We start from the raw sequence: 27,006 nt of genomic DNA, 5'->3' as shown, positions 1-27,006 counted from the left end.
AGTCATCCAATAACATTGATGGATTTAATAGTATAGATTATATAGTAAACTTCGAGTTATAAGTACGTTTTGTTATATGAAAGTACTTTTAACGGTGAATAAAGGTTCTTGATTACAGCTTCCGGTTGCAACCCCATTTCACTATAAAACCCATAAATTGACGTATTTGGAGAGCATCTAGCTAAAAAACGAAAATAGTGACCCTATCTTTTTATTGCAGTTTTTAAATGTCCATAACATTATCAATGTCCATGCAAAGTTTCAGGACAAAGTTATTGGCAAAATTTCTTTCAAGGGAATTACCTTAATAGCAAGGTGTCCTTATTAATCGGGTATCCTTAAAACCGGGTTCCACTGTATTTGCAATTTTTTAAAGCCATTTTCCAAGACTATTACGTTTATGAGCAGAGTTTCATTTTTTCTGACTAACAGTACAAATTGAGCTTCAATTCTAACAGTGACTGACTTGAAATTTAAAGACCCTGACATTTTTCACTGACAGAGACCAAAATTTGACATCAATACAACAAAAAGTGAAGACAGCAAAACCAATTTTAATACAAAAATTTGCACTACATTAATATTCTCAATGGAATAGTAAAAATTATTTTTACTTAAGAGAGAATTATTTTCGTATTCAAGCAGTGAGCGCCAAAAACTATTTTCTTGAAAAAAGGCTGTTGTACACGGCTAAAATCTTGTTATTCAGAAAGTTTAACTTGTTTGGAAGTGGAGATGACCCATGAAAATGGAATCAAAGTGTTAACCCAAATAAAAATTTGAATCGAAAATGAGGTTTAGGCTTTCATTTGCTTATTTCCCATATAAAAAAGCCTAACAAAGCAACATTCTATTAACACAAATGCAACAAAACATCTTTGTACAATTGAAAATACAAATCAAACAGGCATTATATCATGGTACATCAGTTTCTAACTGTTCAAAAAACGTTTTGAGTGTTAACCCAAAATGAAAATTGGGATCAAAACTCATACAAAAGTCTAGTTTTTGGCGCTTTTTGCCATTACCGTTATTGCTCGTCATTGAAAAAAATTTCCTCTTAATCTTAAAGTCCCTATGACGCTTATTTTTTGTCATTTTTTTAACAGTTGTATTAAAAGTAGAAGGTCTTGGGAGACTATTCGTTTATAAAATTCTCGAGTATGAATTGTAAAAGTATCTTTTTAAGAGCTTTAAAAGTGGCAAAAAATTAAATTTTGGGCTTCCTGTGTTAAATTGACCGAGCAAAAGGAAGCCTATGGGAGCCTGTGCTGTGACGTCACCGGAGTAAGACACCGGAGTGAATCCAGAAAGTTGCCATTTAATTGCTCGTAGTTGAGTGAGTTCTGTTTTATTCTCTTGTTATAAATATGCCGTATCGGTGTGTAGTGGGAGGATGTTCGAACACTCCTGATCCAGAGAGGCAGATTTCACTGCATAAAATCCCCTTCGAGGGCAATGAAGCTCCTGAAGCAAGGAAAAGACGGCGACAGTGGCTTCGGTTTGTCAGGACCAAACGTGCGAAGTGGAGTCCGACCACGAATTCTCGTGTATGTTCCGAGCATTTTCGTCGTGGTACACGAATACTGACAGTAAATGCATTATAAATGTGATTGTGCCATATAATTTAAGCGAAATATACGTACTTGCACATGTTCGCTGTAGTATTTTTTTCCATCTAACATATGAATTTATACTGATCTGTTAATGTGTTCATAATAACGACGTGGATGGAGCATTGCGTGACCTTTTATTGAGGTGTTATTTACATTTTCGTGAAGCGTGTTTTTAACTAACAGACACAAAGATTTACCTATCCCATTATTCAACAAGTGTGCTCATGATGACAACATTCAAGATAGAAAATGGCTTGAAGAAGGTTTGTTAACATTATCCAGAAAATCAAAACAAAATATCATACACTAAAAATTTACCACCATTTTTCATAGATACTGTGGCGTTCGAAAAACTAAAAGCAGGGCTAACAAAGAAATCTCTTGTAAATGGCATCAAGAAGATATCACCTTTAGAACAAACTAGTTCCTTGGAAGGTTTTCATTCTGTGCTCAACCACTACGCTCCCAAAATGATTGCCTACTCTTATTCAGGAAAGTTTTGTAGGCCTCTTTAATCTTTTTTTATTTACTTACTATTGGAGATGGTACATGTCCCCAATAAAAAATATTTTTTCTTTGAAATAATATTTTATACAGAAATTCACATTTTGCATTTGTATCTTTACCCTTCAAGACATATTATAGCTACCACACACTTCAACTACAATCTTCACCGAGAAACATTAAAAAGAGAAGATGGCACCGACCAGGTCAAGATAGTCTATCCAAAATTTAAGAATGGTGAGGCAACTGTCCAAAATGTTAGAGTCCAGCCAAACTATGGTATGTGCGTGAATGTTTTTGTTGTTGTTGTTTTTTTTAAAGTCAAAGAATAATTAATCATAACAAATCACCAAAACCAAACAAATAAATTTAAAATCAAAATTTTGAAATTGATATTGTTTCTTTTTCCAATCAAAGTCATGAAAGTCATGAATTAAGTATATTGTATACCTTTATTGCCAAAACTTGAAATTATTATGGATATTTGTTAATCTGATATTTTTTGATTAATCTATTCATTAAAAAAAAAAGATTATGTTGAAGAGATCTACAACACATTTCTTGTGGAACAACAAAACAGAACACTGGCAGTTGAAGAATTGGTGACCATGGCACCACAACCAATGAATACGATGCTGGAGAAACAGCCAAAAAATGAAGCCATAATGAAGAGAATTCAAAGAAAGTCTATGGTTGCCCAGGATGTTCCCCCAACAGCTGCAGGTATTTTATTTTTTATCAAAAAAAATGTAAAAAGAAGAAAAACTTATATGTGTTTATGTATTTATGTGTATTTATATGATTTTATTTTTTCATAGTACCTCAATTACAAGTTGCTGCAGCTGCACAACAAAGAATAGAACGGCAACAACCACACTGCCGGCTTTGCAACAAGCCAATGAAAGGACATAAAAATGTCGTAGAGTGTCCAAAAAAATCAGAAGTGAAAAAAATGATGTTGTTATTATTATTTACTGTTGTGTATTGCCATTTCTGGTTGATTTCAATAATGAAATATTCCTTGTACTATTTTTGAGGTATATCTTGGCACCACAAGATATCCTTACATGTTTCAAATTGACAGATAGAGTGGTTTTTCCCCCCTACCCAAATCCAGGCAGAGTATCCCCCTGGGGGGGGGGGGGGGATTAGGGCCTACTAATTAAATATGTATGACGTTAGTAACTGTTTCATGGGTGTATGAAAACCATTCTCTAATTTATTCATTATCATCTTCTTGAAATCCTATAAAGTCATCTTCACTTTTGAAGGTACTTCTGATTCTGTGGTAAGCACATGCAGGTAATGGCAACCTAGTTTTGCCAATTCGCCCATGGACAAGAAAGATATATTCCCTGTAGGCCACACTCCTTAAGAAGCTATAAAGAAAATCAGGAATTTTAAAAGTACAAATTAGAAAGAATTAAATATTGGACAGATGCATCATATTTCGACTCAGGCTATTAATAGTGTTAGCTGTATAAAGGAGAAAATGTAAATTTTGGCTGGCTGAACATGGGGAGGGTCATATATAGACAACAGTGTTTTTTTGTGCTGAAGGCAGGATGGGGGAGGATTTATTGTTGTTGTTTATGAGACTGGGAAGGTCTATTTTTTATAGAGTGTTAAGCAGTTGGTAAGTTCTGAATACAGCATATCAGCTGCATGCTGCCACCATGTGATAGGACCAAGTTAGCGAATTGGGCGGTATAAATATTTGCCAAACTCATTTAGAATTTCGTAACTTGAAACGCTCACTTACGAATTCTCCCGTTTGCTCATATGTCTTCTTATCAATGGTCCGATATTTTGCGGCAGCCATTCTCAATGACCATTTGTCTAGGCACACGGTTGTGAAACCTGGATGTAGAGTGATACATGGCGGCGGCTCTCGAACTTCATTCAGAACCCACAACGAGCTAAGAGCTTCGCTAGTCTTGTCCAAATCCATGCAGCAATAACATTCGTTTGGATTTTGTGAAAGGTCAGTGCAGCAATGACCACAAGAACACCTATGAAGACATGAAAGCTTATATTAGGAGTAAAACTCACGTGGATCGTGGATAAAATACGACACATTACGGACATAAACAAAGTACTGTGCGACCAGTTATAACTTTGTTAACCTACCAGTTAGCTTCAACTCCTGAAAACCGTCTTTCTAGGGATTTTGGCCTTTCTTCTTTTTCTTTTTGGCGCTTATTGCATTCAAGAAGCCAGTCTTGTTCTGCTAGAGGCTCGTCTGCATATGGGCCACTAAATTCTTCTTCATCAAAGCAAATGTCCGCAGCCGCCGTCTGATTTTCCGATTCTATGTTATAAACTCCTGGGATATAATTCCACTCCGAGTCGTCTGATCATTCGCTTGAGTCTGAAGAGTGGCTTTCGGAGGACATTTTACAGAAAACAAGGCAAAACTTTCACTTATAACCTGGAACACGCTTCAGGATACTGTAGTTATGGTGAAAAGACGCAAACAACTTACTCCTGTGACGTCACTAGGTACCAGGTTCCCAATAGCTCGTCCAAACTTTTATGGAGTCAAAATAAAAGCGCTCAAGATCAAAAAATTATATCGTTGAGAGTAAAAAAATTAAACGAATAGTCTCCCAAGACCTTCTACTTTTAATACAACTGTTAAAAAAATGACAAAAAATAAGCGTCATAGGGACTTTAATTAAGATCATTTCCCAGCAGCACAAGACACTGGTTGGTATTTCATTTCAGCGTATAACAAAATAGAGTTTTCTTATGCGACAAAATGTGTTTTATGAGTTCGTATTCTCATGTCAGAATTGAGAAATAAGTTACTTTAGATTTCTCCGCCAGCGCTTTTTAACGTGCATTTCAGGTCTTCAACCAGTAGTCCTTCCTTGGGTGGAAGCCACTCTCGAGACCAAATCTTGAATGTACACGAATACGTGTGTGTTTGGACGAGGGGATCTGAACCATCCACTGAACACTCTAGGATGGGTTTTGGATCTTGGTCAGAACAATCTGAAGGAGCCATATCAGTCGTTACATGAAATAAGGACCCTTGAACAACTTGGCTTGAAACATGAAGGGTTTGTTTTAGAAACCCGTATTTACGATTGCTGTTGGCGTCATTCATTTTCTCTTTTATCTCCCGGTTCACCTCTACAGCGGCTAATTCTAAGCCTTTCAAGAGATCTTCGTATTTAGCAATATCCTTGTCATCTATCGGCTGTATTCCTCCGACAAGACTACTCGTTACTGTATAGAATAAACACCAAATGGTCAGCAACACCAAGAAACACGAACAACACTGTTTAAATGCCGCCATTTTCTTTAGACTGGATAACTGTGCAAATCTCGTGATCATGACGTAATCGATTATTTACAAGTTTAGCCACAGGTAGCCCAAGCTTGGTTTCTGTGGTGTCCTGTTATAAGGAAATGTATGAAGATTCATCAAAAAAGTCAATAAAATCATTGAAACGTGAAATAAAGCCTCGAAATTTTACCCTATCATTGATAAAGAACACTTCTTTCGCTCTGCGTGGTTATTTTTTGAATTTAGCCCGTTTTAAGATTTTTTCCCCCACTATATTTCCTTATAACAGGACACCACAGAAACCAAGCTTGGGCTACCTGTGGACGAACTGCTTCTTTGGCCCACAAGCTCTGCAGAAATATTTTATACATAAATTAGTTGTTTAAATATCTTTAGAGTACAAACACTATAAGTGTGTAACATAAATACCACTAAATACTGCTAAATTATGCTAATCCTATTGTTTTCTATTGTTTAAATAGCACTATTCACTACTAAATAGTGCAAAGTGTTGCACACTTATAGTGTTTGTACTCTACTGTGCTATGGAAAAGCAATAAATATTTAACATGTTTGAAAATATTTGAAATATAACATGCTTGCTGATTGGCTAAACGAATATTTGAGATATAATGTGCTCGCTGATTGGCTGGCTACCGTGTTTATATCAAAGGACAGAGAGATGCTAATGAACGATTGATCAAAAATATTTATAACAGCAATATTAAATGGCTGGTTATGTCCCTCTACTGTGATATAAACACTCTGGGAGATGAAGAACACTCCAAAAGGGTTAGAAACACTTGGCTATGCCAATCGTGTTCCTAAACTTGCTTCTCTTGTGCTCTACAACAGCTCCCAGCATATTTATATCACAGTACAGATACATGCATGTGCATTTTATATCCATTAAAAAGGGGTGTACAATGGTGGGAAAGGTGCTATATTTTAATACTATAGGTTATCTCCTCTTAAACTCCCTCCCCACCTGGGGAAAGAACCCATCTCCATAAAGATCGATTCATTATCTCAGAGATTACAGATTAGGTGATAAAACAAGAAGACTGGATTTGACTGGAGTTCTGATATGCAAAAGGTGGTATTTTGTTCAATAGCCTTAATAACTGGACAATGATTCTATGGTTATTTAAATGGTATGTTGTCTTAGCAACTTCTTCATATATCTTACCACCAATGATTTCTTATTCTTATTTGCTGCAATTTTCATAAACATGTGAACTCTGTTTCTGCGAGCTGCACGCTGAAATTTGGTTTTTCGCTGCTGTCAATCAAACCTAATCAGTCGGTACCTTTCATATTTTTTGCTGGCAGATCGAACTTCAGTTTTACATTTTGTATATTTTTTATTTATAAAAGTATACTAAGAAGATTGTTTAATAACTATTTTTTTATAAATTTTTAGCACTTTTCACACCAATATGTTGTTTTATATTAAAGTGGGACTATCTAAATCTAATAATTGGATCTAATATTTGGATCTTCATCCATGACCAGCATCAATGATAAATTATACTGGTGCATAAATCTTTACAATACTCCATTGTTCCGTTCAATGACCATGAATAATGGTTTCAAGTGGAGATTAGAGTTACCTAATTTACATAGCAAAACTATACTTTTTACTTTTTACTACAACCTCAGTTTGAAACTATTATCCATGTTCACTGAATGGAACTGTAAAATGGAGTATTACCAATAGATATTTCTCCTTACTTGAATTCATAAAAAAGTCTGCACATTCACAGCCTGATCGGTATATAGAAATATAGGTGTTCACATGAGGTTAAGTAAATTCAAAGATTCTGTACTCACCCAAATGATAATAATTTGGACATTCTTAACTTGATTATACTAATGTGATTACTTGTGTTTAGACAAAATTGTACACACATATTCCTTATCAAAAACATAGTTACCTGCATGGTTTTGATCAAAATATCTCATTTTATACTCAAATTGGAATTTGGAAATTCTAATTTTTGTTAGTTTGGGTATAAAAGGGCTGTACACATTGTCAATGTTTGGTGACTTAACAATATTTAGACCCGAAGCCCAAATGGTCTACAAGTCAATAGCCTATTAGGGCAAGAGTTCTAATTGCTTTGGCATAAACCTACTAATTTGTTCAAATATATGAATATATATAATAAGCAATTTTTAAGTTAGGTAGAAGTAATTCATTATTTTGCATTGTTTTGGGTTTCAAACTACACCTCTGCTATACTAGTGGTCTGTCACTAATACACTACTAGTAGTTCAATCAGAGTGCAGGCCTTGTGATAGACCAAAGTAGGTTTATAAGTGTAATAACAAAGATATTTATTCTGGGACCTAGATAATTCCTATTAAAGCTGCCAGTGGAAAGCAGAGTGGATATCACATTAGCTAGATCCCTATTTTTCAAAGTTACCATATTAATAATAATTATTCTCTTGATGTTATACGTTGTAACCAGGAGGTTTTTCTTGTAGCTGTCTTGTAGTAGTTTGATAAAGAGCAATCAGAGTCACACTTGAATGAAAAATAATCTGCCACAAGTTGCGCAGGTTTTTCAGGTAGTAGATTAATATAAGAAGAAGAACTGAAACTGTACTTGAAATAGCAAGCCTCCATTGAACATGAAAGATGAGGAGATAACACTGCAAGACATCAAGTAAGACATCAGTTTTGGGATTTTAGAGCTAATAGTTAAAGTGGGATGGGCTTGAACTAATTTCATTCTTACAGATTTCATTAAAGCTAATTAGACGACATTGTCATCAAGGGGACACTTCTATCATGAAATACATACTACAAGGCTGGATGAAATGTAAATTAAGTTACTGACACTATTTATTGTTTATGGAATGAGGGATTTAGGTGACAAATAAATTGTTTTCAATCATCCCTCCTCTGTCTCTATAGATAAATAATGAATGGTCACTAAAACTGTAAGGTTGTCACTTTTCTGTTCTTATTCTTTTTTCATTTGCTTGAAATACTGTACACACATGCACACTCAATTAAATTAAATTGTGTAGTTCCAAAAATTATCCATACCCTCCCCACGGAAGAATTTTTTAAGACGGCCCCCTACCTCCGGAAATTCCAATTTTCTTCCACACAAACTCTGTAGTTTTTGTTCTTTCTCTGCCCCACCCCCCCCCCCCCCTCCCCCAAATCGTCCTGATTTTCATAAACTTTAACTCCAATTTTCTTAACCAAATTCGATTTTATCTTTAAAATTTTAGTAGAACATGAATGTATACACCTAGACGTTTCATATCAAGTAATATACAATATTCGTGTCCTTGTTGTATCAGATATACAATCACTCACCTTTGGCTCGTGGTTGTATATCTGATACAACACGGCCACTCATATTGTATATATTACTTATTTCTCAATTGACACAGTTTTCTTTGTTATTCACAAGGCTTTATTTTTGTTATAACCCTCATTAGAGTGCTCACAATAAATCCGTGAAACAAATACTAATTTTTAGCACTAAATAGCGATAATTAAACAATAGAAAACAAAGGATTCTGTATGAAATAGTACTAATTAGTACTACTTACATGTAATGTTCACGGTTTTAGTGCATGCACTATAAATGCGAGGTCAATATATAGTTAGTTATTAACCCTGGCAATAAGTCTATCATATGGCTTATTGCCTCTGTTCTCGGTAATTAACTCTTACTTATACAGCCCTTTGCCATGGATTATATTTTTCATGCATGATAGTTTACCTGTGTGCAATTTAACAAACAAGCAAAAAAGAAAGCAGTGGCTGAATATGTAGGACTTTCAGCTACCTATAAAAATAAACAGCAGTAAACATTAGATAACTGATGCATTTGTTACCATATAATTACCATCTTACAACATTTTCTATTCCTTTATCTTTGTCTTACCTCATCATTCACTCCAACTAGACTTAAAAATGGAAGGCAACGAATAAAGTTAAGAAGACCACACAACGCTGACAGAGCACAAGTAGTCATTCCAATCCATGTTATTGGCTTTAACTTGCTCACTGGACCTACACAACAGAAAAGAATAGGGAAGGTGACTTGATTGCAAGTGTGCATTGGATTGATTATGATATGCTCTGCACCTAACCCTGTAGCCAGTGCTTTTAAAGTGTGATGTGCCTACCTTAACCATCTAACTTATTTTTAGCCAATCAGACAGTGAGAACTTGTGCATTCATTCATTGTGATCCAAATATTTAAACTTACAGTACCTTTTTTTGCAACAAAAACCTAAAGGAATGGCTAGGAATTTATTTGCTTAGGTGATATCTATTTTGGTTCCTTTGCTGGCTAACACAAGACACTTTCATAAAAAGCCTTTTAATTGATAGAAATACTTGGCAGGAAAGGATTCAGTGGCATTGGTAATAACATTTTGTTGGTGGCCATGGTACAGCACATCACAAAATACTTAAATAGAATCATATACTCAATAATAGTTAATGTACAGCTGTACCTCCTGTTTTGTATGTTTTAACGTCAACAGAAAGGTCTACAGGAGTAAGTTCCGACTGATCAATATGGTGTGGAGGAAAATTCTGAAGCTCTTCATGCATTTCACTCAGGTTTATTCTTGTGGTCAGGGACCTGGAATTGTTATATCTTTGTTTTGTCTTCTGAATAAAAGAATCTGAAATACAATACAATATTGAGAAATAATGAAAACTGCAATAGACCTCACTACATCAGTTGCTTGTACTGGCAAGCTTTTTCTTTGTTTATCAAAACCACTGGTTTTAAGTGCTAAAAAGCAATTGCTTCTAACTGTCATTAATTTAATATTTCTTTAATAATATGAAAAAAGAATTGCATAGCAATTAAATTGTTCTACTGCTTTAGTCATACTAATGGGTAAATTACAGTAACCATTTGGTTCCCTAACAATGCACTATTTTTACTGCCAATAGACCATATTCATTGTGTGACAATGTTTTCCCAATTCAGCATGACAAACCTCACAGGGATTCAGTTTCTTTTGTTATTACTCTTCAAAAAATTCATGAATATCCCAAAGGATACAATTCAAAGGGATAACAATGATTTTCTGATGAGTTTCAAAACAATAGCTGTTCATTTCCCTGGAGGTTTGTCACATTCAATAATTGGGAAAACATTGTCGCACCATGAATAAGGTCTATTGTAAAATTCATGAATAATTAATGATCGAGGGCCTAAGCCAATACAGCTTTAGAAATCAGGTCACATGAATATCAAATGTAAACCCGATACCAATCTTACAATGAAAATGCTAATTAGATATAACCACTGGTGGATGTATACTGTTCTGATACAACACTAGTGGTTGTATTTAATTAGCATATGAATTCAAAATGTCCTAAAGGAGTTATGAATTATTCACAGAATTTCACAAGTTGTTTACAACATTCGTGTTGTAAAGCCATACAATAACTAGCCTCTGGCTCATGCTCGTATAGTCGATACAACACGGCCACTCATATTGTAAACATTACTTAAAGAAAAAGATTTAATATCTTACCAAACTCAATAAAAGAGTAAGGTCTTTTGGCTCTCTGTACATCTTGACTTTGATATGATACCGTAAACTCCCTCTGGATTTCATCCAGAAAAGAGTAGGCCAGGACTGTTGGATAGGGTGTTTCACAAACAGCTAAAAAACACACTCCTAAAGCTTTAACAAAACTAGAAAACATAGAAGCATGAAGTTAACCAGCATATGTGCATTCTGTGCCAACCATAATTCAACCTGTTGTTACCATGATTGAACTTGACATTGATACTATCATATTTAACAAATAATGAATTTATCTCACAAGGTTTTGATAATTGATGGTATGTAGGTATGTAACAGGTAGTAAATGTTTAAACTATGGCAAGGTAAAAGTCGCACATGTAGTCACGTTCACGATAAACTAAATGAGTTGAATTTTTGGGGCTAAGTTGTGGAATTCGTCACTCGTGTAGCCACTCTGCAACCTTTTCCTTGCACTCATGACTCAACTAAAGATTATCTAGAAAATAAGGTGCAAGAGGAAAATCAAGGCTTTGGCTTTTAAAATGGCAAAAAAATGAGCATTTGTCGGCAGCATTTGTCAATCATGTAGCCATCACTGTGCTGTGGAATGGTGCCTAATGGTGCAAGGAAAGAATCGCTCACTATAGCCGTGGCTTTAAAAGCAGTCATGCTCTATGCCATTTTGATCATTATACATAAATCAACAATATTAACCTAATTAGTTAAGCAAACAAGAATATACTGTAATTGAAATTTCACTAAAACGAAATTCATTTTGAATCAAGTACATTGCATCTTCGTAAACCAATTTTACAGGAAAAGTTACTCTTAGCTAACTGTTTTCGTTCGTTGCTACTGTACACATGCACGTGCGACAACCACAAACATTTGTTTACTAATTCAGCTAATTTATCTTTACTTATCTTATTTGAATAGACTAAACTGTAATCATACAATATTAATACTTACTAAATATTATGTCCTCCACTCTTCGTCCAGCACTTAATAGGGTATTGATTGGCTTTTTTTGCCACCATTTTTGCCTGTCTTTTGCTTTCTTTGATCTCAAAGTGCATATCCAAGTCAGTGGATGCAGACAAGGGCATGCCATCACTAACACGGCTTATCATAGCAAAAACAACCATGATAACAAGTTTCTATTCTCAATAATAAATATCTAAGAGCTTATTCTGATAATAATCTTTTTAAAAAACTATATATCCCTGTATTTGTTCCCTTATCCTGAGGTCATATTTGTAATATTTTGTTATTTTGACTTTTTTGAATGATTTCGTGGCATTACGAATCCACGGTTCACTTGACCAGAAGTGGTGGTGTTGGAGAGCATGCGTGATAAGGAATCGAAAGCGAGGTCCATTTGCCGCGAACAGTAAAAAAGTTGAAACGAAAACGAAGAAGGCCAATTTTTTGCCTCAAAAATATTATATTTTCTCTTTATCTAAACAGGTCACCATGAGTGGGAACGGGGCTAACGTTAGCAAAAGTGAACTGCCTAAAACTAGTTCTCCAAGCTTCGTTCCAGGGGCAAATTTGTACACGGATTTCGCTTCCGACTCCATTCCTACTCCTGTCCAACCTGTACAAACTGCCATGTTTGAGGCTAATCAAACGACGAAGGAAACACAAGGAAAAGGTGATAAAACTAGCGAAGAACAACATAAGAGGCCGAACAGAAAAGACTGGATTGATACTGAAAATCCTCTTCGTTGTAAACCATGTAATTTTGTTGCCCAAAACATTGAGGTAAATTAGAAGCTTAGCGTAACTCAATATTTTATTTCCTGTGTCAGTTATCTAAAGTTTTTCTCTTTCGAAACCAATTCAAGGAATTCCAGGACCATTCTTTAAGCTATAGACATATCAAGAAAACCGCAGAAGTTCTGGAGATGAAGGTCAACTCAAAGAAACCCGAGGAGAAAAAGAAACAAACTGCTTTTACTTGTGAGGTTGGTTAACATGGCTTCCGCACAGGAGAACAGAACATTTTGTTTTTAAGTCTTAATTTTAGCGTGAAAAATAATAATAAGATAACATAAAGTTTTGGAAGAAATACATCTTTATTTACTAAATATTACTTTAACTGTTATATCTTATAGATTTGTGTGTGTTCGTGTAATAGTGAGTCTGCATGGAACTCCCATCTTGTTGGACAGAAGCACAGGAAGGTAATGTGATGAAATGTTTTTATTTGACTGATTTCTTTGTTACGTGCCGATGGAGGCCATAGGCAAATCCAGGAATCTGGAAGGGGGAAATTCACTGCTGACTATGCAAAACTAAACTAGGAGAGATCTAGAGGCATGTTACCATTTAAATTGAAATATATGGTTTGCAAAAATGCTATTTCCTGCATTCATTTACATTTACATTTACCAAATTACAAGCACACCCTCTCTTCGAGGCTTAAGTCCTCGGGTAGGTCAGGATCAAAGTTAGTGTTCTAATTTACAGACCCCACTTTTAAATGCATTAACATTTGGGGCTGTGACTAATTCAGCGGGTAGATTGTTCCATTGTTTTATTGTCCATGGTAGAAAGCTGTATTGTTTATATGTTTTTTTCTCGAGAGGAATTTTAAAGGATCTGTTGTGATTATTTCTTGAGTTTTTTATCAAGGGTATCAGTTCATTACAGAGATCTACATCAAGTTGTTTATAATTTTGTACAGCATAACTAATCTCTGGTCAGCTCTGTGCTGCTTAAAGGGACTCTGAGGTGCCAGACACATCATAGCTTAAAATGTACATCAAACCTTGTTGATTTTGAAAATCGAAATGAAAATTCCATGAAATGCGTTTTTTGGGGTGATATCGTCCGTCAAAGTTGCAAAATGACTTAAGCTGGGCTCCCTGTGGAATATCGCGGATTTGATGGCTTGGGATGAATGAGGTGTGATGACGTCAGATAGTGGAACATGTTGGATAGCTGGAGCTGAATCAACCAAATTTCGCTATGGAAGTATGGCTGTTCTTTATCAATTTGAGCCGGAAATTGCTTGAGGAGAAGAATATAATACACCCGATGAAAGTGTGAACGAGGACAGTGAGCTAGAAGAAGTGGCGAACGAGGAAAGGCTTCTAGGAATCGATGTGGTGTACGTGTCAGCAACTTCATCTTCACTTCCATCTTCTTTAAAGCCAGTATCTTCCTCATACATTCAGGGAAGGTAGATCTTTAATATCTTACATGTAGGTACCACACATGCTGATCTTTTCACGTATATGAAATAGAAAATACCGAAAAAAGCTCACTTATTTGGAATATAAGAACGTAATAGAAAATACTTAAAAAAACTCACTTATTTGTAATATTTGTTCAATTTGGAATGAGCCTTCTCTATCATGAAGAGAAACTATTAAATGCAGTCCTAAGCACATCTCGGTTCAGACACAATAGTCGTGATGCATGTCATGTCTAATGATTACGTTGAGTTTAACATCAGAAAATATTGAAATCTTAAGTGAAATAAAATGTTTCATTTACCTCATAATCTTTTACCTAATAAGCTCATTTAACAACATAAACACATATCAGCTAGCTGTTTTCATCACGACACGTTGACTTTAAGATCGATTCCTAGAAGCCTTTCCTCGTTCGCCACTTCTTCTAGCTCACTGTCCTCGCTCACACTTTCATCGGGTGTATTATATTCTTTTCCTCAAGCAATTTCCGGCTCAAATTGATAAAGAACAGCCATACTTCCATAGCGAAATTTGGTTGATTCAGCTCCAGCTATCCAACATGTTCCACTATCTGACGTCATCACACCTCATTCATCCCAAGCCATCAAATCCGCGATATTCCACAGGGAGCCCAGCTTAAGTCATTTTGCAACTTTGACGGACGATATCACCCCAAAAACGCATTTCATGGAATTTTCATTTCGATTTTCAAAATCAACAAGGTTTGATGTACATTTTAAGCTATGATGTGTCTGGCACCTCGGAGTCCCTTTAAGACTGCGCCAACCAAGCTCTTCCAACATCATGGTGACCCTTGCTTCACGGCTGTAGTTGTTACAAACAAATCTGGCTGCTCTTCTCTGTACCATTTCGATCTTATTTTGGTTCACTTGGGTGAATGGGTCCCATTCAGGGGATAATTTAAACAAAAACAAATAGTAAGGTTAAAATAAAAGTGGGAGCCACAGCCCCATTCCTCTGTCCCTTAAATCCACCACTTGAAGCAAAACATGCCAAATAACATGCATGCCATGTAGCTCAATGAAGAAGGGGGACAGGATTCCTGAGGGAAGGTACATTTTGTACATGTACTTCTTTTTGTAGTTAGGAGTAGTCTAAGTGGTTTGTGTTCACTTCACCTTCCTGGCATTTCCTTGGACTTTTGAGATTTAAAAATTATCTTATTCTTGCTGATAGAATCTTGAGAAACAAGGTGCAGCGAAAATGTTTCAAAAGCAGAAGATGAAGTATGGAGGTGGTATGGAGGTAGGTGGTGGCCCAGTGTACCACAGGACTCTGCCATCCCATGGATATAAGCCCTACCAAAAACCAACATATACTCCACAATCTTCCTACAGTCTACCAAAACCTGGGTTACAGTGTGCAAATGACTTTGCTCAATACAAGGAACCACTCATAGGTAAGAACTTGAAAAATTTTATTATTTGCAGTAGGCTGCTATCAATAATTGTTGTGTCTGGTCTTGTTAAGAACTTACCAGCTGAATACTACCTAATCATATAATTATATCATATAATTCATTAACTTTTCATTGCACACGAATCCCAAAATAATAATCAAGAAATAAATATTACATTGTCATCATGCATCTCACTGACCAGTGCACACAAAAAACCAAACATGGTTTGTCATGGGGAAAACATCAATAAGAAAGTCCTGAATTTTTAGATAAGGAGGGGGGAATAAGAAATGGTTGGTAAGTAAAATTAGATTAAATATTGTCCAATGTCATCTATCAATTTGTTCAAGAGATTTTGTGCCCAATGATTTTACAGTGGATTTCACATAACTTTTGACTATCGGCTCTGAAGTTTGTTCAGAAGTCCCGATTCATCAAAAAGTGTGAACCAAATTACTGAAATTCAAAACCAAGTTCGGAATGTTTGTTTCAAGGTTGGGAACTTAACTGCTATTTTTGTAAACATGTGAACTCTGTAGACTGAGCTACAAGCTGGAATTGGTTATTCGCTTCCGTCAAACAAAACCAATCGGTCGGTACCTTTCATATTTTAGACTGGTGGCAGTGAAAAAATGAATTCCAATGTGCAGCTCAGCCTGCAGAGTTCGCATGTTCATGAAAGTAGCAGTTAAGTTCCCAACCTTGGTGACATCCTTGAAACAAACCAGTGCAAGGAAATAAATATCATGTATTCAGCAGTCAACTTTCGATTTTCTGGTTGAATAGTTGAAGACAAAACCATCTGAGTTGAGGCTGTAGGGAAAGAATAGAACAATCAAAAAGATTTTGTGATTGACCAATCAACCAGAATATAGAGAGTTGCCTATTAGAGATCTGTGAATACAAATAAACGTATGGATTTTGCCTTTTTGTAGTTAGATAGACAACTACATGCATTGTATGGTCTAGCTTCACCCTAAACAACATGTTATAAATGAAGAACACAACAGGGTTGGTAAAGAAGCTAGAACACAGTGTTCCATGTTATCTATCTCTGAAGAGGTCCATACTACTGCTCTCAATGATTTCACAGTGTAAATCCTAAATATATTCCTTTCATCGTAGCCACTTTTTTTTCATCTTTCTACTGGATTATGGGTTTTTCTTACTAGTGAATAAGTGCCCATATGTTTTCAAACCACTGACATGAGCCTCACAAAGCTTAGGAAAAAATATTGACATCAGCCAAAAGACTGTTCAAAACCGATTCACATACCATGAATTATTGCTCTGTAATAATTGCACTGGAAAAATGGTTGTAATACACAGGAAATTGAGTGTTTTGTATAATAATATGTACTTATTGACTGAGTAGGAGGGCCGTACGGGAAAATATTTGGCTTGAGGTGATGCAAATGACCGAGAGTCAAATATTTTCCCATACGGCCCAACCTAACTCAGTCAATAAGCATTTTATCATATTACCCTCACAAAAAGAAAAATAATTAAAAAAAGAAAGCGCACGGATTCGAGTAGGACCGTACAGATTCATATGACCCTGCTCGCTCAAAGCCGTACAGCCCTGCTCACGTCATTTTCTCTAAGGTTTTTCTAAGAACGCGCACCCGGGCAGATATGGGTCATATGATAAGTAAACTTATTACGTGAAACACTAAAATTCCCATGTATTACGACCATTTTGTGAATGCAATTACATAACATAATATGCAGTAATACATGGTCAGTGTCAACTGGTTTTGAACAGGGTGTTTTGCTGATATCAGAGTGAGGAAATGTTCTTCTTTTCCTTTGCTTTTTCCGCTCTTGTTAGTGGTTTGAATTTGTAACTTTCAAGTTTGCTTGTTTTCAACAAATATGGTTGTTTTTATGCAGTCTTTATCAGTCTTTCATGTCTTACGATGTGTGTAGCAGTAGACGTGTATTATCATAAACTTATGAAGATATAGAAATATAGATAAGTTATAGTGCTTGGGAACAAGGTTATTCCGGGCAAAAGCCCTTGGAATTAAATTCGGAAAAATTAATTTCAGACCTCGCTGGGAATCGAACCCACGACCTTCGGAATTGTACTACCGATGCTCTAACAGCTGAGCTAGAGGTCAGACTGAGAGCAGGCTGGGGTGAAATAGATGTTAGGTAGCGGTAATTGTGATGCAAAGATGAGAATATGTGGACCGCATAGCAGTTATGAAATACATGAAGATATAGAAATATAGATAAGTTATAGTGCTTGGGAATGAGGTTATTCCGGGCGAAAGCCCTTGGAATTAAATTTGGAAAAATTAATTTCCGACCTCGCTGGGAATCGAACCCATGACCTTCGGAATTGTACTACCGATGCTCTACCAGCTGAGCTAGAGGTCAGACTGAGAGCAAGCCCTTGTTATAAACTTATATTATAAACTTATGTTTTACGACCATCACTCCCCTTTCAGGGCTCTTTTCTTAGGCTCACTCCACATGCAATTCCACTTTTACATACATTATTTGCAAAATACAACACTCAACTCACATGTTGATTTTTAAGAAGAGAGGAATTCTGAAGATCTAGGAGAAAACCCTTTGTGGTAAGGGAGAGAACAACACATCAAAACTCAACTCACATATGATCCAGTCTGAGCCAAGGCTCCAACCCAGACCACAGCAATGAGATGTCACTGCTGGGGTCTCCCAGACTCAAATTCTGGAGTCAACATCACATGATTTGAGGGTTTTTATCTGGTTCTATGTCAATATAATTTGAAGTTTTTGAAGGAACAGCCATGTTTGGTGAAATCAGAAAGTTGCTAATGTTACTCTACGTAACAAAGTCTTGTGTTTATATTGTTTGAATACATTTAACTGTTAACATATTAGGGATTTGCACTGTAATTTGTCTACCCTGGTAGCAGATTCCTCTTTCTTCTTTCTTTAGAGAAAGTAAAGAAATAGGTGTCTCAAAAATAATACATTGATTTACCTGCAAAGGACTTCATATTATTAAGTATTTCTCCAGCAGAAACTGTAAAATAATACTGTGTTCTGCTGGGAAATGACTGGTGAAAATGATACATGTTGATATTCATTTTCACGTCTAAGAGATCTGCAATGTGTTGTGTTCCTCCTTATAACTGTATAGGGTTGGAATATGTCACTGAAATCCAGGTGACTGGGCAGAATCCCAGGTACCACTGTAAACTCTGTGATGCAAAGTTTGATCACAACGTCAAGTTTCCTCACTTGGTTGGCGCCAAACATCGCTTTAATGTATTGGTGAGTAAGATCATTTAGAAACTATTGCACATAAAGGGTACATGCATATGTATTACCCTTACTTGTATGTACAATGAAAATGTTGTACGAACAGTTTTACATCTTAGAGTGACTAGGATTGTTTCATTATTTATCATGGGTGTGATTGAGGACTGGAGTGGAAACTTATTAGACCTGAAATGTTGACCATTTCCTTAATAAGACCCTCAGGGTAAGGAAAAGTTAACCAATTTCTTCTATCCTCCATCTTGCCATAAACAATGAACAGTTCTCAAGTCTTTTCTAAAAACTTTATACACTCCAAATCAATGTAAACACAATGCTTCAACAAACAATTAAAGCATGCTAAAAGTAACATTGCTTTATTTGTTCAAACCAAAGAGTTGTTTGCATGAATACCATTCATTGTACTTTCTGTTGATCCAAGGTTTAAAATACCTTGCACTGCTATTTTCAATTTTGAAGTACAGCGCAGTTCTTGAAAATCCTGTTATTTTACTTTGACCATAACATAATAAAAACCTAAGTTTTTCCAAAGTTCAAAACTAGTAGTTTTAGTCTAAAAAATCAGCTAAATGTTTTGAATTTGTTTTCTGAGTTATTTTTGTGTTGCTTGGCATTAATTTTAATACTGGTTGCCCCAGCTGAAACTTGTGTGCAACAGTGTTGTGAGACAAGTTTCAAAAAGAAGATCTTTTAAGGCCCTGTTACATGTTGAAACATTTAGCTTGTGTGCAGTGGTGTTGTGAAACAAGTTTTAGAAAGAATTGCACCCTGTAACATTCCCAGGTTTGTGAAACTTTCATCACGAGAAAGTTGAACTACTTTTTACTCATGCAACTGAAATGTGTATTGCAAACAAGTTTCACACCCCTCTTGAAACTTTCTTCAGCATGCCCAGTGCACAGTCAACATCAACATGGTAGGCAATAGTGGTTTCACAAAAATGTTGTGCCGTGTAACACCCCTGTGAAACGTTTGCAGAGGTGCACACAATTTTCAGCTAAAAGTAACATAGTCTTTGTAATAGGCCACAAATGATCAACACACAACTTTTCCATGTATTGTGTTACTAGTAGAACAATAGTTACAGAAAAACACAATACCAAGGATGTTGTTGAACACAAAAATATCTCACACAAAATCCAAACTTTCAGATGAGTTTTTGAGAAAAATCTACTAGTTTTAGCTAGTTTTTTTTACAGATTTTATGGTCTAAGGTAAATTGCGATATTCATAGCCTTTCCTTAGTGGGATTGAAACTACTAAGGGTTTATGAGGGTCTGTAAAAGAAACTATTTCACTTAGAATTTTCCTTGTTTGTGGGAGTCAAAAGGGTGAGGGGGGGGGGGGGCATTTAACTATAATAGTCACTCCTTAGGGAAGGTGTATAGATGTTTTCTAGGCCTTCACATGTTAGTCTGCCGTGTTGCAATAAAGTGATGGCTAAATTGACTATCCTAGCAAGGTTCAGTAATTTTCAGTAATACATGCTTTTGGCAGATATCTTAACCTTGTATTCCCTTTTATCTACTGTCATGTATGCTTAGCTTATCACCCAACGTGTATGAATCATACATCATATCTTGGAGGCACCTGTCTTTGTTACAATAGTGTTTCATTTCTACTCATGTTGAATGAAAAAGAGAAAAAAGTTGATGCAAAGTGCCCTTAAAGAGGGTGACAAGAATTTTTTTTTTTTTTTTGATCTGTTTTTTTCTTCTAAACATATGTTCAATTGTGTATACAAAGAGAATACAAGAAACAAAACAGTACAAAATGTTAGATACCAAACATTTCTTGAAAACCAGATAAACAATGAGTGAGACAGGAAATAACATTTGTACAACTGAGGCTTTTGATCAGCTGTATTTAAATGTTTTCTTGCCTGGGATAAACAATCAAACACATCAAGAACCCAGTATTGTTTTACGCCCATTTTCTTTGAAGCGCAAGCTGCTGATTAATTTTGGCAGAAAAAACATTTGGTCTTATAAAGGTAAAACAGTTTGAGTATTAGGAGACTAAAACCAAATTTTTTGTCTGCCAAAATAAACAAGCACTGAGGTCATACTTCAAAGAAAACGGGTGTAAAGAGTTGACACAGCTGCCAACAATGAGTACACCATAAATTATGCTAACAATGGGTACACCATTTATTATGCCATAATCTGTACTGTGTGCACTGCAGTAGACCACTGACAGCATTAGATATTATCTTTTGAAATAGAGTGGTAAAGGTGGTACAAATCATGTTTCACAAAAATAAAAATGGCCAAATCGCATTTCATGAAATAACTCTTTACCTCCATGTTGAAAGTTTGACTGTTCTTGCCATTTTATGTGATACTTCTAAGTATATTCAAAATGTGTCTAAAATTAGAATCTAAGAGAAGAGTTACAAAAAGTGGAAAATTGGCATAAAATGGTTATTAACAAAGTTTTTATTTTTTACCATATAGAAAGAGAAAAATCCTGCAATTGCTCAAGAAATCAGACTTGGGGTAAAAAAGAGGTCAGAACTTACAGGCAAGCTGCTGGACGAAGCAATGAAGATAGAGCAACAAGAAGGCCGCCAGCAGGTTAAGACATGTGTAGAAGCCAGCCCTTTTGATGGTGGTACAAATAACATTACGCAAGGGAGTCTTCTCTTCCAGGGATCATCACCATATTCAGCAAACACAGGTAACTTGTACTTAGGTTGTTGTGCAATTTTATACATAGCTCATGACGTTACTAGAGAATGGAAACTTTTTCTTATAGAAGAAAAACAACTGAAGAAAATGACACAAACTTGAGAGAAAAAAAGATATCTTTTCCAACATCTAATGACATTGTGACATTAAGTTGTTCCCACAACTAATATGTCATTACATCTAATTGGTTGCTACAGGTGGTTTGGGTAGGGGATTTACAACTCCATCCAGACCCTACCAGAAATCCCCAAGAGGTCACCCACTCAAAGGACCAGCAACACATCAAAACAGAGCAGGTCAAAAAAGACCCCCAGGTTTAATGAACTTCCAAAACCAATATGAGTCTACTACACCTGTGTATGGAAACAATAACCAACAGTATAACAGCAATATTGCCAGTTTTGGAACTGGACCACCTTTATACCAAGAAACCCCAGTGAGAGGGCGTGGTGGTAGAGGCCATGGGTTTAGGGGCACTAATCAAAACTATGGTAGAGGTTACAATAACAAGCAGAATAGACAAACTCCTGGTTTCACACCTACAAGTACAAATACATACCAACCAAATCACCCTGGATTTACCGCCAGCACTCCATATAACTACAGGTATCTTAGTGTCATAACTTTTTATTTGGAGTTAATTATTGAGCCAGGATTTAAAACTTTGATGTGATAAAATCAGCCTTTCAAAGTATTGCCTTGAGCACTCTTGAATTCTCAGAATGATAAACCCATTTGTTTGCCATACTTTACTCATGGAAGCGTAGTTTAAGTGTAAGGTTGAAGTAATGGTTTGGAACCTATATTACTGTGACTACATGTCATTCCTGGTTGATTGGTATAACCTAGACTTTTCAATTCCTCTAGTAATAATGCATCTCCTATTATTTTATCCACAGTACCTCAGCACCACTGCTTCCCAGGGAAGCATTTGCTCCAAGTACAACACCAAGGTTACCACCAAAGTACAATAACACACAAAACTCAAACTCTGGTCAAACTGGAACAACTCAAGCTAAAAGGGTAATGGTGATTTGATATGTGGTCTGAAGATTTTCATTGTTTGGATTTTTTTAGACTGCCATTTGCACAACCTTTTAAAAATACAGAGATCCTGTTTACAAAACCAATCAAATACCCCTTCTTTTGACTTGAAATAAATGTCAGTGATGATAGTCTTTATTAGCTAACAATTATTTGTTCTCAATGTTAACAGAATGATTCTCCAGCTACAACAACCCAGGCTTCATTCCAGCCAGATTCTCCATCTACAGAATCTTCACAAGATCTACTACAAGGCCTAGCAGACTTGGTAATAATACTAAACTGTAGATAGTGTTTTTATATTGCCCACCCCACAACCAACTCCCATTCAAAGGGAATCCCAAGATACTCCAGTTAAGACAAAGCGAGTCTTAAATGGTTACAAAAATAAAATAAATATCAGAAGGTAGATATGATTCTGCTTGTCTCTGTACTCTGTACTGTGATATAAACATGCTGGGAGCTGTATAGCAGAAGAGAAGCAAGCATGCATAGGAGCATGAGATATAGCCAAGTGTTTCTCTTGCTTTCCAAGTTCTCTTCAGCTTCCAGAGTGTTTATATTACAGTACAGAGACATACATGCAAGCAGCATGCTCATATTTAAAAAAATGAATGATTTTGCATAACTGTTTCTATTCTTTCATATAAGCACGGTCACGAGCCAATCAGCTTGAGCATTACAAGTCATGTAAATCTCAAATATTTGATATTACAAATATATACCTCATGAAATGAAAGCCGTTTTGAATTATAATATCCACGATAAAATTTCTTCTCATCATATTCTCCCTGATTCCACATGTTTGAATCAATTCAGTCAACATGGAAGAATGTTTGATAATTCTTTACTGTACTGATAGGATCTAGTCCACCAGGGGGGGGTACTCCCATATATGGACTATACGGGGATGATCCGCTGAACAGGGTATGGTTTTTCAAGCTTCTTGTCATAAACAGGGTATGCACTTTCACTGTCACATTCAGGGTTTCTACTTTCATATTGACCGAAACTGGTTATTATGGTCGTAAAAAAACGATACGCGAGATGACATGATAATTGAAACAGGAACTCAGTGCAATTAATTATATCTTTTGTCATAAACAGGGTCTACAAATTTGGGTTTTTGTTGTCATAAACAGGGTACCCCTTTCAGAATCCCAGCGCAACACCCCTACTCAAATCCTAGCGGCGTACCCCCCCCCCCCCCCAGGCTAATCCACAAGAATCTATTCAATGATACTATTACACTTTACACATGAAAAACTTATTTATTTGTAAAAAAAACTATCATTATTTTAATTTACTCAAAGGTGTATTGTCATTCTTAGGGAAAACTTGTGAGTTCTGAGGAAGATGCTTCCATTGCTTTACAAGTATCAAATGCTTTAACTCAAGCATTGTTGAAATATAGAATGCAGAGCATCAAAGAGGTAAAAGATGTAATGTTAACCACTTTCTAATTAGGGATTAGTCCTCGAGCATGAATTGGCTACGAGTCAATAGGGTAATGGGCTATTGAATCAGCCAGCCCATGAGGGCTAGAGGACTACCTGTTTTAGTCAAATCCAACTAAATGGTCAATTATTTAGATGCAAACAATTGAAGTTAAGCTAAATTTATTGGCTTTCAAAGCTGGCACTTTTTGCTATAATATAGCCTACTAGTACCTCATCCAATCAGAATGCAGTATTGATGATAGACTGCTAGATGGATTTGACTAATATACGATAGGTATTAGAAGATATGTACTTGAAAGTACAGTGTACTACACCTTACTGCTAGTGCTAATTCTTTTGTTTTTGGTGTCACCTGGGGAAAGGAGAACAAAAGACTTGTCCCTAGCACCAGGGCCACCCTACCTCCATGTGACCAATCTCTCATAAGGTAGGGTGACCCTACTGCTAGTGCTAGTTCTTTTGTTATAGTGGGAAAGTGGACCAAAAGTCTTGTCCCTAGCACCAGGGTACCATTTGGATGATCAACTGTCTGCAGACAGTAACCTGAGTTTCAGGCCTTAGGGGTGTGGCCGTTTGAATTCTGAATATGAGTGCGATTGTGTGTTGAAGATGAATATCAAGCAAGCAGTGAATGGTCTGTGACTGACAGCATAAGTATGATATCTACACTAGACTAGTGTAAGGGTACTCTAGTCCTGGTCATTATCTTTCTACTTGATGTTAACTTGGTTTTTTCATATTTTTACTGTTCCAGGAACAATATTGAGATAACCTGGAATTCTACGTGGAAGAGTATTTTCATACGTTCTATTAATAACTTTGTACATACAAAAATACCCTGAGGAGAACCCTGTTTGATTATGGCATTAGTTTCTTGTTCCTGTTTGCCAGCCATAATCAGGTTCCTTCCTTTCTCATTTGTTTAATAAATATTCCATTTGGGCAAAACATCTTTTGTTAAAAGAAATATGATAACGATATGTCTACAAAGAGTAGTCATGTGGGCAATTGAATTCTGAATATGAATACGATTTGAAGTGAAAGACGAATGGTGGAACAGCACGTGTATGATATCTACTATAGAATAGTGTAAGGGTACTCTAGTCCTTGCCAATATTATGTACAAAGAGATTTACCAATGAAAATGAATGTAAACATAGTTGTTGTAAAAATGAATAAAAGGCAATCATAGCAGACAAGGTACCGGGCTTGACAAACATACCTTAGGGAGGGAGGGAGGGGATTTCTGGTTACATTTGGGTAAAATATGATGGTTTCTTGATGGCCGAGAGCAGTGCTTTTTAATCCTGAACATAATACAACCAGCGGGGAAAAAACCATTAAAAGCACGCTGAGCGCGGAGTTTCAAGGTTATTTATTTTATCGTTTTTCTCATAACAGACGTCAATATATCTTTGATTATAGCCTGCAGTGTTTCGTATTATGGTCGTTAATTGTTTTCCGACTTTCTTACTCTCATTGCCTTCAGCTGTGTCTTTTATAGTCGTGAACATGTTTAATCTTTGTTCACATTATCAAACAGGGTTTTTAGTCATTATAGTATTATACATTTGTAAATAGGAAACCAAATAGCGGTGACGGAAACATCCAAAAGCCCTAAAGCACCATAATAGGGATTCAGATGCCTACATAAAAAGATGACTATTGAAAAAGTAACTCATAATTGAAACCCGTTCCTTGTACTCCTCTTAAACTGAGTGGACTAACCATGCGTAGGCGCCTTGAGTTGTGCCAATAACGACTCGAGTCATAATCTGTTTTAACAGGAGATCATGTATATATGTTTTCCTTAAATACGAAGAAATAGAATAGTTACAGATGTCATGTATTTAAAAACTACGGCGTGGGTCGAGACGTTTGCCATGAATATAAAGAAGAAAATTCTAAATGAATCTTTATTATCGCTTTTATTGACCAAAATGACGGTACAACACAAATATCATAGACTTTATGATTCCTTTGATCTAGAAACACGAAAGAAAAACCAGTATTTCTTCAAAGAAGTGTTCTTCGATCAGATGAAAATATCAATTGAAAAGCACCTGTTCGATTCTGGGTTTGGCTTCCCTGCTAGCAGAGTCTCTCTTCTCTTTCTCTCCCTTCTTTCAACCAAAACAAAAGGAAAATAGGCTCTGCTAGCAGGGAAGGGTTTGGCTAAACGAATCTTGTCAACTCGTAATTACACTAAATTCACATTCAATTCGCACACACTGAAACGGTTTTTTATTGTTATTAACATTATTGTGTTCATTATTTCGGAAGTATTTGTAGGCTCGTTAGTCTTTTTGTTGATCGTGTTTTCAATGGGGAATATCCGCAAAAATGGTCGATCACTTCAAACTCGCTTCACTCGTTCATATTAATAATAATAATAAACTTTATTACTGTGTCATGTCGTTCTAGCTTATTTAAATAAACTAATTGGGGACACCAATTATTATAAGGATCATTTGTTATAGTTATAGTTATAGTTATAGTTATATAGTTATCTTATATTTCAAATTTACGGCCCTTTCATCCATTTTGTTTAAATTCATATTCGTTTAGCTTCCTTGAGATCTTTTGAGGGCATGACAAAAACTTTGGAATATCTTTTATTCGAACTGAATCGCACCGTCTTTGTTTCCGATAACGGTAATATTTTAATCCTTTTCAGCGATAAGACATAAAAAATAAATCAATCTATTCACAAAGAAACGTGGTTGAAATGGTTTTGTTTGACCGTATCGTATATATCCGTACGTACGTACCGCTGTTCCACGCGTGAATAGTTTGGCCGCGTAAGGAGTTCCTTTCAATTTGCTATCGATGTTATCTGGATTCAACCCCCTTTATCTAGTTAACTCATTATGAAGGAATTCTTTAATGTAATGTTACCCTACATAGCCGTACCTCGCCTTGATTTCAATAAACACACTGCTCTCATTCTGCATTTGGAAACTT

General features: G+C 36.0%; 4 protein-coding genes across 4 annotated transcripts; 2 read left to right on the top strand and 2 right to left on the bottom strand.

The window, feature by feature from the left end:
• Positions 1-534: 534 nt before the first annotated feature.
• On the bottom strand, positions 535-5,439 carry LOC116299216 (cystatin-1). The gene is made up of 2 exons (XM_089027430.1): positions 4,793-5,439; positions 535-1,065 (listed from the first exon to the last, which is right to left on the bottom strand). Exon 1 carries the CDS (start codon positions 5,422-5,424, stop codon positions 4,933-4,935), a length of 492 nt encoding a protein of 163 aa, XP_088883556.1. The 5' UTR covers positions 5,425-5,439; the 3' UTR covers positions 535-1,065; positions 4,793-4,932.
• LOC148912303 (uncharacterized) lies at positions 1,133-3,568 on the top strand. Its single transcript, XM_089027429.1, has 4 exons — positions 1,133-1,879; positions 1,950-2,399; positions 2,652-2,843; positions 2,939-3,568. Exons 2-4 carry the CDS (start codon positions 2,159-2,161, stop codon positions 3,154-3,156), a joined length of 651 nt encoding a protein of 216 aa, XP_088883555.1. The 5' UTR covers positions 1,133-1,879; positions 1,950-2,158; the 3' UTR covers positions 3,157-3,568.
• A 1,320-nt stretch (positions 5,440-6,759) lies between the features above and the next one.
• On the bottom strand, positions 6,760-12,263 carry LOC116299206 (vesicle-trafficking protein SEC22a). Its single transcript, XM_031707833.2, has 6 exons — positions 11,916-12,263; positions 10,950-11,113; positions 9,909-10,082; positions 9,332-9,459; positions 9,167-9,232; positions 6,760-8,075 (listed from the first exon to the last, which is right to left on the bottom strand). Exons 1-6 carry the CDS (start codon positions 12,089-12,091, stop codon positions 7,875-7,877), a joined length of 909 nt encoding a protein of 302 aa, XP_031563693.2. The 5' UTR covers positions 12,092-12,263; the 3' UTR covers positions 6,760-7,874.
• A 56-nt stretch (positions 12,264-12,319) lies between these two features.
• On the top strand, positions 12,320-25,241 carry LOC116299205 (uncharacterized). The gene is made up of 11 exons (XM_031707832.2): positions 12,320-12,710; positions 12,794-12,913; positions 13,064-13,132; positions 15,347-15,569; positions 18,709-18,842; positions 21,305-21,527; positions 21,736-22,144; positions 22,438-22,561; positions 22,755-22,850; positions 23,914-24,015; positions 24,797-25,241. Exons 1-11 carry the CDS (start codon positions 12,420-12,422, stop codon positions 24,806-24,808), a joined length of 1,803 nt encoding a protein of 600 aa, XP_031563692.1. The 5' UTR covers positions 12,320-12,419; the 3' UTR covers positions 24,809-25,241.
• Positions 25,242-27,006: the final 1,765 nt, after the last annotated feature.

This window comes from Actinia tenebrosa, unplaced genomic scaffold (assembly GCF_029948245.1).
Source record: "Actinia tenebrosa isolate PJP-AT-01 unplaced genomic scaffold, QUT_ActTen_1.0 PGA_scaffold11__36_contigs__length_13525064, whole genome shotgun sequence".
Classification (NCBI taxonomy): domain Eukaryota; kingdom Metazoa; phylum Cnidaria; class Anthozoa; order Actiniaria; family Actiniidae; genus Actinia; species Actinia tenebrosa.
The sequence above is the reverse complement of the archived record's forward strand: the minus strand, read 5'-3'. Positions and strand labels throughout refer to the sequence as shown.

Coding starts and splice junctions, on each gene's coding strand:
- LOC148912303 (XM_089027429.1), top strand. CDS start 2,159: ATGGTACATGTCCCCAATAAAAAATATTTTTTCTTTGAAATAATATTT. Junction 2,400..2,651: donor TAGAGTCCAGCCAAACTATG/GTATGTGCGTGA, acceptor TAAAAAAAAAAG/ATTATGTTGAAGAGATCTAC. Junction 2,844..2,938: donor TGTTCCCCCAACAGCTGCAG/GTATTTTATTTT, acceptor ATTTTTTCATAG/TACCTCAATTACAAGTTGCT.
- LOC116299216 (XM_089027430.1), bottom strand. CDS start 5,424: ATGGCGGCATTTAAACAGTGTTGTTCGTGTTTCTTGGTGTTGCTGACC.
- LOC116299205 (XM_031707832.2), top strand. CDS start 12,420: ATGAGTGGGAACGGGGCTAACGTTAGCAAAAGTGAACTGCCTAAAACT. Junction 12,711..12,793: donor TTGTTGCCCAAAACATTGAG/GTAAATTAGAAG, acceptor AACCAATTCAAG/GAATTCCAGGACCATTCTTT. Junction 21,528..21,735: donor ACCATATTCAGCAAACACAG/GTAACTTGTACT, acceptor TGGTTGCTACAG/GTGGTTTGGGTAGGGGATTT.
- LOC116299206 (XM_031707833.2), bottom strand. CDS start 12,091: ATGGTTGTTTTTGCTATGATAAGCCGTGTTAGTGATGGCATGCCCTTG. Junction 9,460..9,908: donor TAAAACATACAAAACAGGAG/GTACAGCTGTAC, acceptor TCTGTTGTGTAG/GTCCAGTGAGCAAGTTAAAG. Junction 9,233..9,331: donor TAGTTGGAGTGAATGATGAG/GTAAGACAAAGA, acceptor TTATTTTTATAG/GTAGCTGAAAGTCCTACATA.